Source organism: Salvelinus alpinus, chromosome 6 (assembly GCF_045679555.1).
Source record: "Salvelinus alpinus chromosome 6, SLU_Salpinus.1, whole genome shotgun sequence".
In the NCBI taxonomy this organism is placed as follows: Eukaryota; Metazoa; Chordata; class Actinopteri; order Salmoniformes; family Salmonidae; genus Salvelinus; species Salvelinus alpinus.
Window position 1 is genome coordinate 53,737,144 of NC_092091.1, and position 21,153 is coordinate 53,758,296.

The 21,153-nt window shown below is 43.3% G+C and overlaps 1 protein-coding gene across 1 annotated transcript; it reads left to right on the forward strand.

The window, feature by feature from the left end:
- Positions 1-523: 523 nt before the first annotated feature.
- Positions 524-20,152, forward strand: LOC139578896 (sodium/hydrogen exchanger 9B2-like). The gene is made up of 13 exons (XM_071407023.1): positions 524-898; positions 7,311-7,690; positions 9,216-9,396; positions 10,167-10,337; positions 11,904-12,046; positions 12,462-12,589; positions 14,241-14,416; positions 14,884-14,990; positions 15,195-15,344; positions 15,870-15,978; positions 16,144-16,280; positions 16,791-16,974; positions 17,855-20,152. The coding sequence occupies exons 2-13, from the start codon at positions 7,589-7,591 to the stop codon at positions 17,911-17,913; spliced, it is 1,647 nt and encodes a 548-aa protein (XP_071263124.1). The 5' UTR covers positions 524-898; positions 7,311-7,588; the 3' UTR covers positions 17,914-20,152.
- Positions 20,153-21,153: the final 1,001 nt, after the last annotated feature.

The window sequence follows — 21,153 nt, forward strand, 5'->3', positions numbered from 1 at the left end:
TCTCTATGGACTTACTTTTTTTAACCATTTATCCATTTTCGAGCAAACGGAATGAGCAACATCTAAGTTTGGCTACATACGGATCGTTAGTGGAATTCCAGCGAGAGAGTAATGGTTAATGTGATTGGATGTTAATTATTTAACTAGGCTACCTGTTTTTGACATTGTGTTGTTATAACACTAGATAATAACATTTTTATTTTTGACAGTGAAAGGAGGCTACTCAGACGAGAAAAAAACCTCACCCAAATGTATAGCCCTGTTGTAAAATATAAATGGACTGTTTGAAAATGTGAAATTTTATTTAAAAAAAAAATGTGAATCACATTTTTATTTGGCGTACCCCCTACGGCATTGCGTGCCCCAGTTTGGGAATACCTGGTTTAGCGTGACACGTGGGAGCAATGGGAGTAAACTACCCAGGGGCGTACCCTACCCAGGGGCGTGGTCACGTTTAGCCACGCCTTTCCGTGTGTATTTATCCTGTTGAAGCTGCTGCTCTCCACGCCTTTCTGTTCTTGAATAACAATTTGTGGATGAGATTAGAAAAAAATGTCATGCAGTAGAAATTCATATCATTTGGATTTTGATTGAACGAACACTATACGGATTCGATCAATAAGTCTAACTACTATTGCTATGTATGTTTCTTTTTTGAAAATTATGTAATTTTTTAAATTTTGTTGCTTTGCCTTGTAGCAGTCAAAATCCTGAATTAAAATCGGTGTGTTACTGTAATAATACACACTGATCTCATGTGGATGGTCTTGTCATCCCTCCTGCCCATCATCACGTACTGTAGCAACTCCGTGCAGGAGTGGACATCACTAATCCTGTGGAATCCGTTAGCAGGCACACACAGTTCATAAAATGGGCATGGCAGTTATTGCGTTTTGAGGTGAGTGACAAGTCATGGTGACTACTTTATGGTGTGATTTATAAAACAACAGTTGGTAGCTATTTTTCTGAAGGTTTGTGCGCGGTAATTGAGTGCGCTTTTAGACAGTTGGGGCATAATAATAGTTAGTCATAGTGTTAAGTAGTTATGTTTTAAGCGTCTACAGGAATAAATACTTTTTAAAGGCCGTCGATATGAATCATGTGAATGTAAAGATACGACAATGAAGCCAACTAGCTAGTTTGTTACTAATGCGCGAGACCATATGCCATAGGCTTGAGAATAACGTTAGCCAGCTAAAGTAGCTAGGTTCCAAAAGGTGCCATATGGTCTCGTGTTAAACCTAGCATTGATTAGTGTTTGCCTTTTCAAAATTGGATTAACTAATGTCGGTCAGCGTAGTTTACTGGCATAAACAACGTTGCGGGTCATATTTTTTGACGGCATTGGTTATCATGTTCACTAGCCTGATGGCTGCTTTGCAATAGTGAGTCTGTGTGGTAACTTTGCAGTTTGACGTCGAGACTTGAGGACGGTTACATGCACACAACAATAGTTCGGACATATAAAGTGTGTATGTGAAAACGATTTCTAAACCGTTTGCTCGAGCTACCGGTGCCGGCACATGCGCAGATCAATTAGTGATTGAACGCCAATTAAGCGTTAACGTGCCCTAATAATTCCAAAATTTGCTTAGAAAACCCGGTGTTTTAATCGGTGTATGCTTACTTCGATTTTGACGTTACGCCGATTTAAAATAGTCATGTAAACACTTTACTTAACGCCATACTCGGCCTTCTGCCATAATCTGTTGAATATCAAATTATTATTGTTAATAAATGTACGAGCGCATGTTTATTTAGATTTTCTTAGATTTTCTGCTATAAAAAAAAAATCCCAACAGGTAGCCTGATTTCAAATGTGTCCATGTAACGTTAAACAGGATTATTAGCAAAATCATTATTCTGGCAAAGCATGTAAACGTTTTAAACTAACTATTATATTAATCTGATGATCCACAATAATCGTATTATTGTGTAAATATAACCGTACTATTGTGTAAATATAACCGTACTTGGTAAGGTGAGGCAAGGTAACTCGCGTAAACTAACGTTATGGAATCTCTTTCTATACTGAACAAAAATTTAAACACAACATGTAAAGTGTTTGTCCCATGTTTCATGAGCTGAAATAAAGGATCCCATACATTTTCCATTAAAACTAAAATATTATTTCTCTAAAATGCACAAATTTGTTTACGTCCCTGTCAGTGAGCATTTCTCCTGATTTTCAAACAGCATAATCATTACACAGGTGCGCCTTGTGCTGGGGACAATAAGAGGCCTCTGTGCAGTTTTGTCACACAACACAATGCCACTGATGTCTCAAGTTTTGAGGGGGTGTGCAATTGCCATGCTGACTGTAGGAATGTCCACCAGAGCTGTTGCCAGATAATTTAATGTTTGTTTCTCTAACATAAGTCACCTCAAACATCGTTTTAGAGAATTTGTCAGTACGTCCAACCGGCCTCACAACCGCAGACCACGTGTAACCACGCCAGCCCAGGACCTCCACATCCGGCTTCTTCACCTGTGGTTGCTTAGGTTTTTTTCTGTCTGTAATAAAGCCCTCATTCGGATTGCCTGGGCCTGTCTCCCCAGTGGGTGGGCCTATGCCCTCCCAGGCCCACCCATGGCTGCGTCCATGCCCAGTCATGTGAACTCCATAGATTAGGGCCTAATGAATTTATTTAAATTGACTGATTTCCTTCTATGAACTGTAACTCAGTCAAATCTTTGAAATGTCATATTTTAGTTCAATATAGCTAGCTAGCTTGGAACGGCTGTGGGAGCTAGCTATAGATATTCATATCTTATCTCCTGGCACGTATTCATATACATCAGGACAACTAGCAAAAGAGCTACCCAGCTCTTTATATTTGAAATACCGCCACACTCAGCTCATAGCTACATTAAATGTAATCACATAATTGTTTTCACGAGAACACGTGGTATCGAGAATCCTCACGAACAGGTGAAGAATCTTGAAATGTGTGAACACCATCTGTGCCACATCGTTCAGTGTGCGCACCACTACGTTGGCAACATAGATAGCGGCATTCGCGCAAAACTGAAAGCATGACCCACCGCATTTCACCATGGAAAGATGACTGGGAATATGGCCGAATACAAACAGTGTAGTCATTCCCTCCGCAAGGCAAGCGGATTGTCAGTATAGAGACAAAGTGGAGTCGCAATTCAACGGCTCAGACACGAGACATATGTGGCAGGGTCTACAGGCGATCACGGACTACAAAAAGAAAACCAGCCACGTCACGGACACCGACGTCTTGCTTCCAGGCAAACTACACACCTTTGCCCGCTTTGAGGATAACACAGTGCCAACGATGTGTCCCGCTACCAAGGACTATGGGCTCTCCTTCTCCGTGGCCGACATGAGCAAGACATTTAAACGTGTTAACCCTCGCAAGGCTGCCGGCCCAGACGGCATCCCTAGCCGTGTCCTCAGAGCATGCGCAGACCAGCTGGCTGGTGTGTTTACAGACATATTCAATCTCTCCCTATCCCATTCATGCTTCAATATTGCAACCATTGTCCCTGTACCCAAGAAGGCAAAGGTAACTGAACTAAATGACTATCGCCCCATAGCACTCACTTCTGTCATCATGAAGTGCTTTGAAAGACTATTCAAGGATCATATCACCTCCACCTTACCTGTCACCCTAGACCCACTTCAATTTCCATTTGCGTACCGCCCCAATAGATCCACAGACGATGCAATCGCCTGCACACTGCCCTATCCCATCTGGACAAGGGGAATACCTATGTAAGAATGATGTTCATTGAATTTGTTCTTAACTGACTTGCCTAGTTAAATAAAGGTAAAATAAAAGAAAATGACGACAGCTCAGCATTCAACACCATAGTAACCTCCAAGCTCATCATTAAGCTTGAAGCCCTGGGTCTCTCAACACCACCTTGTGCAATTGGGTCCTGGACTTTCTGACAGGCCTTCCCAGGTTGTGAAGGTAGGAAACATCTCCACTTCGCTGATCCTCAACACTGGGGCCCCACAAGGGTGCATGCTCAGCCCGCTCCTGTTCACCCATGACTGCGTGGCCATGCACGCCTCCAACTCAAGTTTGCAGACGACACAACAGTGGTAGGCTTGATTACCAACAACGACGAGACGGCCTATAGGGAGGAGGTGAGGGCACTCAGAGTGTGGTGTCAGGAAAACAACCTCTCACTCAACGTCAACAAAACAAAGGAGATGATCATGGACTTCAGGAAACAGCAGAGGGAGCACCTCCTTATCCACGTCTACAGGACAGTAGTGGAGAAGGTGGAAAGTTTTAAGTTCCTCGGCGTACACATCACAGACAAACTGAAATGGTCCACCTACACAATGTGGTGAAGAAGGCGCAACAGCGCCTCTTCAAACTCAAGAGGCTGAAGAAATTTGGCTTGTCACCCAAAACCCTGACAACCTTTTACAGATGCACAATCGAGAGCATCCTGTCGGGCTGTATCACCGCCTGGTACGGCAACTGCACCGCCCACAACCGCAGGGCTCTCCAGAGGGTAGTGCGGTCTGCACAACGTATCACCGGGGGCAAACTGCCTGCCCTCCAAGACACCTACAGCACCCGATGTCACAGGAAGGCCAAAAAGATCATCAAGGAAAACAACCACCCGAGCCACTGCCTGTTCACCCCGCTATCATCCAGAAGGCGAGGTCAGTACAGGTGCATCAAAGCTGGGACAGAGACCGAAGTTATTTTTCAATTTCAATGCCTTCCGACTGTTAAACAGCCATCACTAACACAGAGAGGCTGTTGCCTACATATAGACTTGAAATCATTGGCCACTAACAAATGGATCACTAGTCACTTTAATAATGCCACTTTAATAATGTTTACATATCTTGCATTACTCATCTCATGTGTATATACTGTATTTTATACCATCTATTGCATCTTGTCTATGCCGCTCGGCCATTGCTCATCCATATATTTATATGTATACATTCTTATTCCATTCATTTTCTTAGATTTGTGTGTTAAGTAGTTGTTGTGGAATTGTTAGATTACTTGTTAGATATTGCTTCACTGTCGGAACTAGAAGCACAAGCATTTCGCTACACTCGCAATAACATCTGCTAACCATGTGTATGTGACCAATAAAAAGTTATTTGAATACAAAAATAAACTACAGGAAAGGTGGAAGTTTAATGTGAAAGGCTCAGCGACATTAGGATTTTGAAAGTCCAGGAAATCCACAATTAGTTGGCTAGTAGTGGCTACTGCCTGGCCAGTGAGCTAGCTATCTACATTTTAGTAATTTATGTGAACACTGCGTGTAACACATCCGGTGTCAGAATAAATAAAAAGCAAGGTCTGCTAACTTTCTTTAATTATGTTTAATTACCGCAAACAATGAATGGCAAATGCAATTTTCGTATATACGGGTTCGCTGCATCACCACGCAGGGTAAACCGGGAACTGCAGGAAGTACGTAAACAGCTGTTCTTATACCGTGATGACGTAGTTCCAACGCGTCTGTTGGCCTATCACAGTAGAGGCTGGGCGCGGTTTAGACTTTGCCCCGCCTTTGCTGGCCCTCGGATTTGTCCAAGCCCCTTGGCGCGTTCCTTTTGTCCACATCTGGTTGCTGGGTAGATTAGATCCGTCTTGTGTCTGTCGATTCTACACTGAAACAGTTCCTAATATGGTATTGTCCAGTATTCTAACCTCCTGGTTGGCCTAGAGAGATGCACCCCTCCCCTCGCCAGACTGTCCACAGCTTTTATGGCCTGTGTTGGTCAGTTCTTACTCCTACACACACACACACCCCCCTCTGTATTGTTTGTGTGTGTGTAACAAAACAATATTCATCTTCAAACAATATGCTAACAGGCTATAGTGCATAAACATAAATCCTAACATTTAGTTAGCCTCCTAAATGCAGTGGTCAGTGGCTAAACTAACTATGAGTTGAACATATTTAACTGGCGACTAGTTCATTTTCAGACATTGTTGCCATCATGTCTAACCAGTTGGCTATTTTAGGTCGTGAGCTTCTGAGTTTGGCGTCCACTATTAGCTAACTGTTAACTTAGCGAGATGGCTTCTGCCTGGCCAGTGTGAGCCAGCATGCTACATTTCAATCAGTAGCTATCCTTCTACATGTGGTGATCACTGGATAAACTAGCTATGAGTCTAACATTTTTGTGAAAACGAACTAGTAGCCAGTTGTTGCCCATGGTGGAATCTTATCTAAGCAGCTGGATCCTATGTGACGTGTCTAGTATGTGCCCATGAGCTCCTGAGTCTAGACACAGTCTAGCTAGCGTTGATAGCTGAGCTGTTTTATAATAAAACGTCTGTGGTGACTCAAACCCTGTAGCTAGCTAACAAGCCCTCCTCGGCGACAATGTTATTGGGGTGCGGGAATATTAGATAACTGTCATTGAAGTTGGTTGTTACTACTGGTTTTAGGGTTGTCACTTGTTACTGAGTTTTAGATCAGAGGGGAGAGAGATTGTCTGCCATTGTTTTGGTAAGGGCTCAAAGTGATGTCACGCCTTCAAATAAGGCTCAACCAATCACCCGATGGATAATAATTACTTTGGATCTGGTTATCCTATGAAAGGAACTTCCGCGTGCGGGTAGGCTAGTCTACATGATGAGAATATTTGTATTTTTTGTCGAACGGCAGTCAAGCACCGATCATCATGTCACCAGAATAAGACCCTAGATATTTATTGGAAAGCAGCATCAAGCTCATCACCGTGCATTGTCGCCACCCTGTGAAGTTCATCATTTATTTAATCAATGGTTTCCCGAGTTGTAGTGGGAGGACCACACACCATATCATCACATGACTCCCAAGTTTACTCAGATATGATGGTTTATTATGCTGTATCAATAGTTATGCATAAAGGTGTTTCCACTGCAATTTTGCGCATAATACATTTTATAGACTCAAAAAGATCCAACCATGTTGAACGAACAAATTATCTGTCGGCATTTATAAAATTGTACCGAAACTTCCTGTTTCCATCACAGCTGTTACAATTTATTTTTATTCAGTATGACTTTACTCGCATAAAAACTGTGGATGGAACGTGTTTATATAAAGTAATCGAACTTCAGATTGGTTCCGATAAAATGGATACTGCTGTAATTGAAATGCCATTATATTGAATGCCTTTATCATAGGAGAAGGAGAGTGGTGGCAATGTAGCTAATAACATAGTATGATTTCTATATGAAGTTAAAGAGGAAATTCTTCATTCATGCATTGATGCCCTTATTCCCAGTCTCATTCCATACTGATAGCAGAATGCTGAAATTTGAAAACCTCCGTCTTTATTGTCTGTTTTACAGTTACTGCTTACCTTCACCTTTGATTGCTCCTGCATTTGGCTGGTTTCCACCTCCTATCTCTACAGCCGTGTTTGCCTCTGGCCAATTCCACCAAGCAAACACTCACTCTCACTGCCTTTGACTGATGAAGAGGTGAATGGGAGCTAGTGCTGGACAGTCAGACCTTGGGATACAACAGGAGCAGAGCAGCAATGTACCGGTGGCCAACCCCACCCCCCCACCGCGTTTGCTGTGAGGTTAGTGTAGCGAGGAGGAGAAAGTGAACTCTACTAGATGCCATGATGGAGGACGACCAGCCCAAGTCGAAGCCACCTACACCTTCTCCCTTGCTGGACCTAGAACACAGTGCCGGAGCCTCGCCAGTAACGAACCATGCAGAGGTAAAGTATATCTAGTGCTTTAGCCAAAATGCTAATAGATAGCCTTTACATCATTTCATGATACTGAGTCGCTGAATCTATGAGCCATGGCTGACCGGAAGCTTTGGCATAATAGTAGTTCCACACACATTGATCTAGAATCAGTTTTGAAGGCATTAGTTTACATTTCCTATTGGCAGTGTACGGTGCACTCTTATTTGGCATTATGCATTTATGGGGTCAATTATTTACGGGAAAAGAAAAGTAAAATCATCATTGCTGACGTTTTTGTTAGGTCATTTGAAACATACCTTGAGATGTACCCTACCAGCAGATTTTCCCATGATTTTTGCCAGCCTCTTTTTCCACAGAGTGGGGTATAAGTTGGAACAACAGCCTTTTTCATGACACTAACTGTTCTCATCGTGGCACACTCTTTTGTAGTAAAAGTCCGTATCTACTCTTTATGATAAGCATGAGAACTATTACTTAAACAGTAGTGTTTTGTTAGTGTGACTAACCTCTTTGTCAACAATGAAGAACCACTTAACATAGGTGTGTCAAAGGAACAGAGGCAAAAAAGCCAGTAGCATTGGCATTTGCTCCAGTACCATTCTTATCAGCTTTCAATTGTTAGGCGAGGCTACTCAAAACATGTTCCTGACACCACAGTCATTCTCTCTTGAAAGATTGCAATAATTTAAACTCAAGAAGTTAAAGCTACAATATGCAACTTTTTGGGCGACCTCTCCAAATTCGCATAGACATGTGAGTTATAGATCAGTCATTCTCATTGAAAGCAAGAGCTGTTCTCTTTGCACTATTTCCGTTAAGTTTGTTTTTGCATCTTTTGGTTTTGTACACCAGCTTCAAACAGCTGAAAATACAATATATTTGGTTATTGAAAATCTATTTCACTGAGGTTTAAATGGTACAATGATTCTCTACTTCAAGTGGCGCAGCGGTCTAAGGCACTGCATCTCAGTGCAAGAGGCGCCACTACAGTCCCTGTTTCGATTCCAGGCTGTATCATAACAGGCCGTGGTTAGGAGTCCCATAGAGCGGTGCACAATTGGCCCAGCGTCGTCTGAGTTTGGCTGGTGTAGGCCGTCATTGTAAAGAAGAATTTGTTCTCAACTGACTTGCCTAGTTAAATAAAGGTTACACATACACTATACATTGCTTGTTTTGTTACATAAACTGAAATTAAGCGATCTATTCAAATTTTAGCAACCAGGAAATGGCGGAGCAATTTCTGCGTATTGCACCTTTTAACGGGGATCGGAGTACGATGGAGTCGTAAGGATGCTTTTTGGAAGCAAGTTTTGAAAAACATCGAAGTGTCCCTTCGTGTCAAGCGTCTCTTTGGCAAAATAATAAACAAATATCCAATAGCGTGTTACTTTTTCAGAAGCTTGTATTGAAATGGCATTTTTGTAGTAAGAAAGTTTAATTAAAAAGTATGGCTACTGACACATTTTCATTTGGAACTAAGACCCTTTTCCTCCATGTCTCTGCCCCCCGGTTGTTCCTGGGTGTGAACCAGATTCAGGTGGTGGTGAGCCGGAGCTCCACCCCCCAAGTCACGGAGGAGACCTACTTCATCCCCCGTAACCCGGTGGTGGATGCGGGCACCAACACCGACCCCCCGGTCATCTGCTGTGGCAGGCTCCGCCGGGAATGCCCCTGCCCGCCCCGAGGCCTCCTGTCCTCCCTCATCACCAAGGGTGGGCACCAGCATAGAAATAGGCCACTCTAATATGCTTCTACACCTGCATTGCTTGCTGTTTGGGGTTTTAGGCTGGGTTTCTGTACAGCACTTTGACATATCAGCTGATGTAAGAAGGGCTATATAAATACATTTGATTTGATTAATATTGTGTCTCTATGCTGGTGCCCATAAAAATGTAATTCTACTTCTATGGACACCAGAATAGAGATACAATATTTGCCTAATGAACCTTCATAACGCTACAATGTGCTGATAATGCCATTGTGGTCTGTGTTTTATTTCATTAGTCCAGGGGGGACTAATGCTACCGTATAAATGTTACCTTGGTGACATTGCTATGGGATCAGGGGTTGGCATCTTGTAGTGTTTTGTGCTTGGGCGAGTGGAAAATGTGGAGAGAGAGAGGGTAATATGTTAGGCTTGAGTTTGTAGAACCTGTGTGTGTCAATAAAGGGAACAAAGGTACTCTAGAATTGCTGATTTTCATCCAGCGCACGTTGTTGAACAGTGCCACAGTTGTACCCTGAGGCATTTATATAGCACAAATGGAGTAGATTTACAGATGGACCAAGGCACTACCCACTGTCCCTGATGTACTGAAATATACAAGTTAACATTTAGGCTTAGTAGTAGACCTTTGAAACCATTTTACCTTGCAATCCAAATCAAGTACAGCACATTTTATTTTATTTGTCAGGTGAAAGGCAAAAACAAACAACCTGCTAACTGGCCACGTACTGACTTCTGACCTCTCCTCCTTCCCAGTCCTCATTGCATTAGTGCTGTTTGGCGTGGTGTGGTCCATCACAGAGAAGGAGTGTCTGCCGGGGGGGAACCTGTTCGGCATCACCGTGCTCTTCATCTGTTCCGTCACCGCGGGCAAACTGGTGGGCCTCATACAGCTGCCCAAACTGCCTCCCTTTCCCCCGTTACTGGGTAGGTAATGCGAATGGAGAGAGTGTGTGTGTATATATGTGTTGTAGGTGATGGGCTCTGTCTTGTCCGTGAACGCATGTATATGTGCAGCATACAACAGGTTATTTTCTGTAACCTCTACCTCATTTCACTTGTTGAGAGTGAGACAAAATGGCATCTTCAGGGTGTTGCATGCCATACATGCTCCTTAGTAACAGTCAGAGACGCCATCTTTTTCTTTGTCTTTGATATGGGAGTGGTGGCCTGGCTGCTGGTAATATATATCTGCTGTTATAGTAGATAGAACACATACACACAACTACTTACTATAGTAAGCACACATTCAGATTAAACACACCCACTCACTATATTTAGCATGCATGCACTTGCTTGTCCCCTCACTAGTACTCTTTACTATACATGTCAAATGGGACTGTTTCACCTGCATGTAACATGGTCAAACAGTCTCTTATTATTCTGTCTGGCTTTGCCAACACTGCTACTTCGTGTGTAGTACGTCATACATGTGTTGCTACCATACCTAGACAGTGACGTGAGTTTATATCCCACCTTATTCCATTTCTAACCAAATGAACAACCTTGTTGACTTAGACTGATAAGGAGTGAATTCAAATGTATTTGCATTTCTTAACATACAATAGAGACTTGGTTGAGACACGGTGCAGCTTTGACCAAAGTCTCTCTTGATGCCGGTAACCACATGACAAGTCCTGTAGTTTGCATAGACCCCTATAATAAGACAGTGGTCACTCGTTCAGCCCACAAGAAGATAGAAGTCAGACGTTCAGATTCACAACCTACTCCTCACTTTCAACAGTCCAGAAAGGAGATTGTAGATGATAAATAAGTGTTTGTTGGGTCTTTTGATTTTTCATCTTTGATCGTTTGTGTAGTGTCTATCCGACAGAGGCCACTCCCATAGTTCAGAAGTGAAGTCCTGATTGTTGGATGTACATCTTTGATAGTTAATGTCTCTCCAACCCCTGTTTTTCATTTTGTAAACCCAGAGGAACTCTGTTTCCCAGTTCAAAGTCCCCGTTTCATTGTTTGAACTGAACAGACCTTTTTTGGCCTACGTTGCCTCAAATCCACAACCCTGGCGTTGGCTAATGCCACTCTCTTACCAATTGAACCACACAGGACCACATTGATCTTTCTGACCTTCAAAGGCAATTCAATTTCATACAGTAGATTAAAGACTCCAATGTTCGCATTATTCCTACTTGGAAACGTTTTTCCTTTACTCTCAAAAGACTCCTATGCCTAGAAGCCTTTGATATCTTAAACCAATTGATCTTCAACCTTTTTAATATTCAGTTCCCAGGCTATCATAAAAGGTGTATTTCTTGGCATTTGAACCAATGTGAAGATGGGAATAATATCTTAGCCTCAAGATCTCTGTTTAACTCTTAACAAAACGATGTTGTCTTCAGAACAACAGGAAGACATTGTTTTTTGCCCCTTTTGCTGTGAGAGAAAGTCCAAAGAATACGGGGTGTTTATAAAAATATTCAATTTATTATAATAGTATGATAAAGTATCATTGTTTTCTGTCATTCTCTACAGGTATGCTATTGACGGGCTTCCTGCTGCGTAATATCCCCGTGGTAACGGACGCCGTGTACATCGACTTCCGATGGTCCGCCTCCCTGAGGAACATTGCCCTCGCTGTCATCCTGGCCCGAGCAGGCCTGGGATTGGACGGCTCGGTATGTCAATGAAACACTCATCTCTCTCCATAGGCCAATGCTTTTAGTGTTTAGTACTTGTCTTTATTATTTATGTTCCTGTGTTAAAGGAAGAATCCCCTCAAACTATATATGTGTATATATTTTTCATTAGTCCACTATTGATACAGTCCCAAAATGTTTTGCATTTGAGCAGTCAAGTTTTCAGGACTTTCAGGAAGAAAAGTGTCACTTGCCACATCGTCATGGTGCAAAATACATCGTATGATGCAAAACTCATCATCATGAAGATGTAGCAAGTGACACTTTGCTTGAAAATCCTATATCTTCAAAACTTGACTGCTGACATGCAAAACATTTTGCGACTGTATCCACAGTGGACTAATGCAATGTGGATTTTTCCTTTTAATTTGTGTGTGTACATGTGTGTTCCCAGGCTCTGAGGAAGCTGAGTATGGTGTGTGCACGCGTGGGAATGGGACCCTGCATCATCGAGGCCTGCACCGTCGCCCTCGTATCCCACTTCCTCATGGGCTTGCCCTGGATCTGGGCATTCATCCTAGGGTAAACTCTCTTTCTCTGTCTCGTTGTCTCTCTCGATCTCTCTTCGCTGTCTCTCTGTCGTCCTCTCTGAGCCTTCTACTTCTAAATCCCATTCAGTATTCTGCGGCCTCCCGATGCATTTGTAAAACTAAAGGGCTACCTAACACCGCTTGCATTCCAATAAGACGGGTGTAGAGTATTTGGCAGCTAACTCACTGGGAACACTTGAAGTATCCTTTATACCAGGGCTCTCAATCCTGTTCCTGGAAAGCTACCGTCCTGTAGGATTTCACTCCAACCCTAATCTAGTGCACCTGATTCTAATAATTAGCTCTAACCAGGTTAGTTCTAACTGGGGTTGGAGCAAAAACCTACAGGATGGTTAGCCCTCGATGAACAGGATTGGAGACCCCGCCTTTATAAATTTTCATTTAATCCTGACACTTAGCACTTTGCTTTCTTTCTCTCTCCTCTCTTTCTCGCTCTCTCCCTCTCTTTTGCTATATCTCTGTCTTCTCTATTTCTCTCGTCCTCGCTCCTCTTGCTCTCTCTCATGTCCTATCCACTTTTATTGTCTCTCGCTCTGATCTGTCCATCATTCTATTCATCCATCCCTTTAAATACACTACATGACCAAAAGTATGTGGAAACCTGCTCGTCAAACATCTCATTCCAAAATTATGGGTATTAATATGGAGTTGGTCCCCCCTTTACTGCTATAACAGCCTGCACTCTTCTGGGAAGGCTTTCAACTTGATGTTGGAACATTGCTGCGGGGACTTGCTTCCATTCAGCCACGAGCATTAGTGAGGTTGGGCACTGATGAGCTTTACACCACACCGGCCGATGCTTGGGATTGCGCATGGTGATTTTAGGCTTGTGTGCAGCTACTCGGCCAAGGAAATTAATTTCATGAAGCTCCCGTCGAACAGTTCTTGTGCTGATGAAGTTTGGAACTCTGTAGTGAGTGTTGCAACCAAGGACAGGTGATTTTTACACACAACGTGCTTCAGCACTCGGCGGTTCCGTTCTGTGAGCTGGTGTGGCCTACCACTTCACGGCTGAGCCGTTGTTGCTCCTAGACATTGCCAACAGCACTTACAGTTGCCCGGGGCAGCTCTAGCAGGGCAGAAATGTGATGATCTGCCACACTTCAGTAGGGCCATTCTACTGCCAATGTTTGTCTATGTCTATGGATTTGATACACTTGTCAGCATTGGGTGTGGCTGAAATTGCCAAATCCACTAATTTGAAGGGATGTCCACATATAGTGTATATCTCAAACTAATCCCTATTAGTAAAGCTGCATCATTAAACACTTTCTCTTTACTCATTGTATTTTCCCCTCCCCTGTCCCTTCTAGGTTTGTGATGTCTTCAAATCAATCAATCAAATGTGTTATTTTTATTAAGAGCCCTTTTTACATAACAGTTGTCAAAGTGCTTTTACAGTAACCCGACCTTTGAAAGCATCTTCTACAGGGCCATATTATATGATGAACTCTCATAGTGTGTCTCCTCTCCTGTAGGCTTGTACTGGCTATCTGCTAAATGGTCATATGATCATTATTCATATTACAGGTTGTTACTTCGGAGGTCGTTCTTCAGCCTGGCGACCCAAACCTGATGAATATGATGATTAACCCTCACTTTGGCTCTCCCGCCTCTTGTAGATTTGTGCTGGGAGCCGTGTCCCCGGCCGTGGTGGTTCCCTCCATGCTGCTGCTGCAGAAGGATGGCTACGGCTTGGAGCAGGGCATCCCTACCCTCCTCATGGCCGCCTGCAGCATCGACGACATCCTGGCCATCACCGGCTTCACCACCTGCATGGGCATGGCCTTCGCCACCGGTAGGGGTCCAATTAGTCGGGAGCATGTTGATTTGTGCCTGTGCTCTGAGCCAATGATGAGAGGAAACCACTAGAAAAAAATAGAATCTGTTTTTGTTGCAACGTTACTCGAGATCTTCCTGCAATCCGTCCTGAATCCAATAGATGACGCCCTCACACTTCGGGAATCAAACCTACGAACCCTGTTGTTGCAAGCGCAATGCTCTACCAACTGAGCTACACAGGACCATTTAGTATGAGCTATTACGGTGTCTTCCTCTCTATTGCATGCTTTTTATTATTGACTTCCTGCTGCATACTGTGTCCCTAATGGCATCCCGTTCCCTATAGAGTGAACTATTTTTGACCAGGGTCCACATAGGACTCTGGTCAAAAGTAGTGCACTCTATAAGTAACAGGGTAACATTTGGGACGATCCCATCTGTTTTGATATCTGTTGTTTTGTTGTGCTGTGTCTCTCTCTGCAGGCTCCATGTGGTACAACCTGCTGAGAGGTATACTGGAGGTGGGAGGGGGAATGGTAGCTGGGGTACTGCTGGGATTTCTGCTGCGCTACTTTCCCAGCAAAGACCAGGTAGGAATCTCCATCGAAAGCACTTAGCTTTTAGTCTAGGAGTAGGCGTAGTCCAGGTCTAGGAAACTTAGAGTTGACCTATAACAGAGCTCAGTTTTCTCAGTAGCGTTTCCCTTTCTTAGTAATGTTACTCCAGAGACATACTCCTTGTTTGGGAAACTTTATTAATGAGTCCTTTCTTCCTTCTCTCACTCTCTCCTGTAGGACAACGTAGTGATGAAGCGCTCATTCCTGCTGCTGGGCCTGTCGGTGTTTGCCTTGTTCGGCAGCAACGTGGCCGGCTTCCCCGGCTCGGGGGGCCTCTGCACCCTGGTCCTCGCCTTCCTGGCTGGCCTGGGCTGGAGAAGGTCAAAGGTCAGTCAACGACCTCATCCCATGCCGACCCCTCACTCAACCCTCCGTACCCTGCATCTTTTAGCTAGGCACTTACTCTCTCACCCAACACCCAAATGCCCCTCTAGCCCTTACCTCTAACACAGTGACCTAAACTAAAGCATCGGATAGCAGCTGGACAGCTTGAACATTCCAGTGCAGTACAAACTGTTGTCATAAGACACAGTGGGACCCTTCCAGTCAGTATACAGAGGCCCAATCCTAAATATACAGTCACAGAGTCACATCTGATATTGTCTCTATGGGAGGCAGATTCTCTAGTAGAGAAACAAAGTTGTGAAGTCTTGGTGTTTGCTGAACTCTCTCTGTAGTCTGGTTCATGTCTGGTAAGTGTTTAAAAAAAAAAATGTTTTTGTTATCACTTGTCTTGATAGCGCTTCTCAAACCCTTCCATTTGCTCTACTTTCACAAATTGTGTTTGAAAACGTCCGTAATTTGAGAAACCGTAACGTGTGTGTGTCTGACTGACTCTGTGTTTGTGTGCAGGTCCCTGTGGCGGACATAGTGGGTATTGCCTGGGAAGTGTTCCAGCCATTGCTCTTTGGCCTGATCGGGGCTGAGATCCAAATCTCAGAGCTGGACAAAACCACTGTCGGTGAGAACACAAACACACGCATAAACACACAGTCAGTAAGAACACACACACCACATATACATTTATACCCCGCTCTTGGAGATCTTCTATCAGGTGTGTTTTCCTACTTTAACTTGAATAAAGTGTTTATCATTCTACCCCCTATTCCCTTCTCTGTCCCACCAGGCCTGGGCATAGGCTCTCTGGCCATTGGTCTGCTGGTGCGTGTTCTCTTCACCTTCGTCTGTGTGCTGTGTGCCGGCTTCAACTTTAAAGAGAAGCTCTTCATCGCTCTGGCCTGGCTACCCAAAGCCACCGTACAGGTACTTAACGTTAAACAGGAACCAAGGTGGCCTGGAGTGGTCTAAGCCGCTACCTCTGGAGCACATGTACGATGTACCGCTGCCAGCATGGGCTCGAATCCAGCTTACTGCTCTTTCAGCACTCTCCTACCTTTCATCTCTCTATTAAAAAAAATAAAAATAAAAACAATAACAGAATCTAAGGCTGAAATTTTCCTGACACAAAAAAAGGCTACAACAAGCAAAATAACCATAGCATTTGAATATTGTAACTAACTTGTGATCGCGCCACGTGCAACATGTTTTTGTCTGTAACAATATTAGTATTGTGAGTAAAAAAATGTTTTTGCACACTCTAGTGCCGCTCTGCGTGAGAAGGGGAAGGGGTTGGGGAACATCTGTCATATCATTCCCAACGTCGGCGTTAAGTTTATGGCTTAGTTTTACAATAAATTGTAGGTGCTTTTACTCACAATGTTGAGGGTAACGTGGCCAATGTGTCGATCTCCTCCCCTCCTCTTTTCTCCCCAGGCGGCCATCGGCTCCACAGCGCTGGACATGGCCCGCACCAAGGAGGATACGGAGCTGGAGAAGTACGGCATGGAGGTGCTGACAGTGGCCGTGCTCGCCATCCTGCTCACCGCCCCCATAGGGGCCCTGGTCATCGGACTCACAGGACCTCGCCTGCTGCAGAAACCAAAGAACCCTGCCTGGGGTGAGGACGCACACACAGAATGTGCAAACACATCGTCTGCATAGATGCACAGACAGAAGTGTACACACACACACACACACACACACACACACACACACACACACACACACACACACACACACACACACACACACACACACACACACACACACACACACACAGACAGCAATAGGTAGGACTGCCTCACCATCTCAGTGTTTTAAAATAGAAACGCACACAAAAACCCACAACTACTACTAACCTTGCTTGAGTGACAGCTGTTATCCCACACATGACGTAAACGGTGACCTTATACAGCACATTATGGTTTTAACCTCCACTCCTATTATACACCATTGTGCTTTTTTAAAACCAGCTTGTCATAGCTTTGTCCACACAGCATAGGGAAGGAAGTGTGTTTATGAAAAGCAGTGTCCCTTTATGACAGAGATTATCTTTATTTGAAAAAGCCTGGAATCCAAACTGATATGCTTTTGTTTCAACATTGTTGACTGTGGTGAAACAGAGCATATCATTCAGAATCTCAGGCTAATAAAGAGAAGCCGTGGGTTGGAGAATGATTTGCATTGTGGCTTCAGGTAGTCTTTGTTTCCTGCATCATGCTTCGTCTCAGCCCTGTCACCACACAATGGTGGCTTCTTTTGCTCTTCAGGTTTGCAGGGAGATTTTTTTATGACTACACTGTGTGTCCTGGTGAAACGTGTTACCTGCCCATCGCTGTGTCTCAGACTACACTCACTGAGACGTTTTCCATGTTGACCATTTGGCCTATAGTCCTATTTTGTTTATACACATGCACTTCAGTTACACACACACACACACACACGGTAAAAGCCTTTTTTTGATCGTTTTTTTCTACCCTTTTTCCTTGGATATGCAGAGCGGGAGCAAAGCGGAACTATGACCGAGTCCCCAATCACCTACGAGAGTACCCTCTGATACCAAACCAACGCCAGTGGTAGGAACCAGGAAGAACACTTCACCAAGGAGGAAATTACATGGATGGATCATAGGGAAAATGGGGGCACTTCAAGGGTGCATCTAAAATGGCATCCTATTCTAGTGTAAAAATGCCACCCTATTCCCTTGAAAGTGCTGTACTGTATAGAGAACAGGGTTCCTATTTCAGACTCGTGACACCCAGGATATTGCCTTTCGGAGAGTGGGGTTTTCAGAGGGCCTTTGCCACTTCATCTGTGTATCTGTCCTTAGTGTGTTTGACATCCTGCCATGTTTATTTATATCTCCCCTGAGGGTAGTTTTCAGGCCTCGAGCTACAGCTGCCACTCAACCAACAAGCCACGATATCCAAGCATTCTGCACTATACTGTAACGTTACGATACAATGGCTGAAAATTCAGTAATGCTACTACTAAAATTATACCCTATCATTAAAAAGTGATTCTAAGAGCGGAGCCATTGGAATTGAATGTGTTTGACATTGACCATCAGGCATATGTGTGTTCATTATCACACAGTCGTACACTGTATGTACGCCCTCACAACATATTTTTTTTTGTCCTTAGGCCTTATACATCAATTTACCAGCTGTTGAAGTTGTATTCTGTGTGAATGTAATGTATTTGAGAAGTGTGTTGTACTAGTACTGCGGTTTGATTCAGAGAAAATATCATATTTAGCGATGGGCGGTTGTTGCTAGCGTGCTAGCTAGACGCAGGACAAAGGCAAGGCAGTTTTATTTATTGTACGTTTCCATTTAAGCAATATTCAAATCATGTGTGCACTAAATGTGACCGTCACAAAAAAACATGAATAATATGGGCCCCTAGCTAAGATATATTTAAGACTGGTCTTTAATGCAAAATCAGTATAGCTCAGATAATAGCATCACATTCTGAGCAATATACTGTAAAATCAATGTTTTTAAGAAAAGACTGCCAAAACAGTCCGTTTTTTTTGTTCTATTCATTTGTTTTTATTATTTTTATTATTCAGTATTTTATCATTTTGATTCCATAAAGAGTTAATTATGCAGTTGATTTAGATTTTCAGTTTTGTTACGTTTGTATGGACTCTTGAAAGGGTCCCTTAGGTTTTTATTTTTTATTCAGTAGTATTTTGTAGTGTATCATACCATGTAAAAGTCCTGTATAGCTTTTGAAACTTGAACTTAAAAAAGCTCAATGCTAATTTGATCTGTTACACAAACTAATTCCATTATAATTTGCTCCGGAGAGCATATAAACCGTAGGTCTAGCTCAACCGGAATATTATACCCGGAAAGGATATTCATACCAGAAAGGATTTGATATTGAGATAGAAATGTCTCTACTGGCTCTTTCATGAAGGTGGTAGTCTTTTGACACTGTAAGAGAACATGAAGGACACCTTCCTAATATTGAGATGCCTTTCTTTTTTCCCTCAGAACAACCTCAATTTGTCTGGGCATGGACTCTGCAAGGTGTCAAAGTGTTCTACAGGGATGCTGGCCCATGTTGACTCCAATGCTTCCTACAGTTGTATCAAGTTGGCTGGAATGTCCAGCACTCAAAGGACATTCTTGATACACACTAGGAAACTGTTGAGTGTGAAAAACCCATCAGCGTTGCAGTTCTTGACACAAACCGGTGCCATACAATTTTCAAAGGCAATTCAACCTTTGAATGGCACATACAGTGCATTCAGAAAGTATTCAAACCCCTTGACTTTTCCATATTTTGTTATTTTACAGCCTTATAAAGTTGATTAAATAAAAAAATCCTCAATCTACACAAAACCCCATAATGACAGTGAAACAGGTTAAGACATTTTTGCAAATGTATTCAAAATAAATATACCTTATTTACATAAGTATTCAGACCTGTAAGAATATTTTGAAGATGAATATACAACGCAGAGGACTAAAGGTCAAGAGGGAATTAACGATCAATGGAAAGTGTTTTTTCTGTATTAGGGCATTAATGATCAATGGGTCAGAGACATGGGATGAATTTGTCTATACGTTGTCTGAAACAGGGTACTTGTTATTTGGCCATTGGCCCAGTTTTATTGCAAGGAATTCTAATTGGTCAACCACAGGCTAGGGTTAGGCTATAAATTACATCCTGTCACTTCGTTCTGTTGAGAGAATCACCGAGGACAGGGGAGAATGAACATCTACCTCAGCATAACATCTATGATTTGTCCTCTTTGAATAAACCTATTTTTCTCCGCCTGATTTGCTTTGGGGTCTGTGTTATTGAAGCGTAACATCAACTGCTAACAGACCCTTTGCTATGAGACTTGAAATTAAACTCGGGTGCATCCTGTTTCCATTGATCATCATTGAGATGTTTCTAAAACTTGATTGAAGTCCACCTGTTGTAAATTCAATTGATTGGGCATGATTTGGAAAGGCACACATCTGTCTATATGGAAGGTCCCACAGTTGACAGTGTATGTCAGAGCAAAAACCAAGCCATGAGGTCAAAGGAATTGTCTGTAGAGCTCCAAGACACAATTGGGTCTAGGCACAGATCTGGTGATGGGTACAAAAAATGTCTGCAGCATTGAAGGTCCCCAAGAACAGTGGCCTCCATAATTTTTTTTATGAAAGACATTTGGAATCACCAAGACTCCTGGAGCTTGCCGCCCAGCCAAACTGAGCAATCGGGGGAGAAGGTCCTTGGTCAGGGTGGTGACCAAGAACCCGATGGTCACTCTGACAGAGCTCCAGAGTTCCTCTGTGGAGATGGGAGAACCTTCCAGAAGGACAACCATCTCTGCAGCACTCCACCAATCAGGCCTTTATGGTAGAGTGGCCAGGCAGAAGCCACACCACAGTAAAAGGCACATGACAGCCCGCTTGGAGTTTTCCAAAAGACACCTAAAGAACTCTGACCATGAGAAACATTCTCTGGTCTGATGAAACCAAAATTGAACTCTTTGGCCTGAATGCCAAGCGTCATGTCTGGCAGAAACCTGGCACCATCCCTACGGTGAAGCATGGTGGTGGCAGCATCATTCTGTGGGTGTTTTTCAGCGGCAGGGACTGGGAGACTAATGAGGATCGAGGGAAAGATTAACAGAGCAAAGTACAGAGATCCTTGATGAAAACCTGCTCCAGAGCATTCAGGACCTCAGACTGGGGCGAAGGTTCACCTTCCAACAGGACAATGACCCTAAGCACACAGCCAAGACAATGCAGGAGTGGCTTCAGGACAAGTCTCAATGTCCTTG

What these genes read in the sequence shown, in the direction of transcription:
- LOC139578896 (XM_071407023.1), top strand. Translation starts at nt 7,589, where the DNA reads ATGATGGAGGACGACCAGCCCAAGTCGAAGCCACCTACACCTTCTCCC. An exon ending in GTCCTCCCTCATCACCAAGG is followed by an intron (nt 9,397 to 10,166) that starts GTGGGCACCAGC and finishes CCTCCTTCCCAG; the next exon opens with TCCTCATTGCATTAGTGCTG. An exon ending in TCCCTTTCCCCCGTTACTGG is followed by an intron (nt 10,338 to 11,903) that starts GTAGGTAATGCG and finishes CATTCTCTACAG; the next exon opens with GTATGCTATTGACGGGCTTC.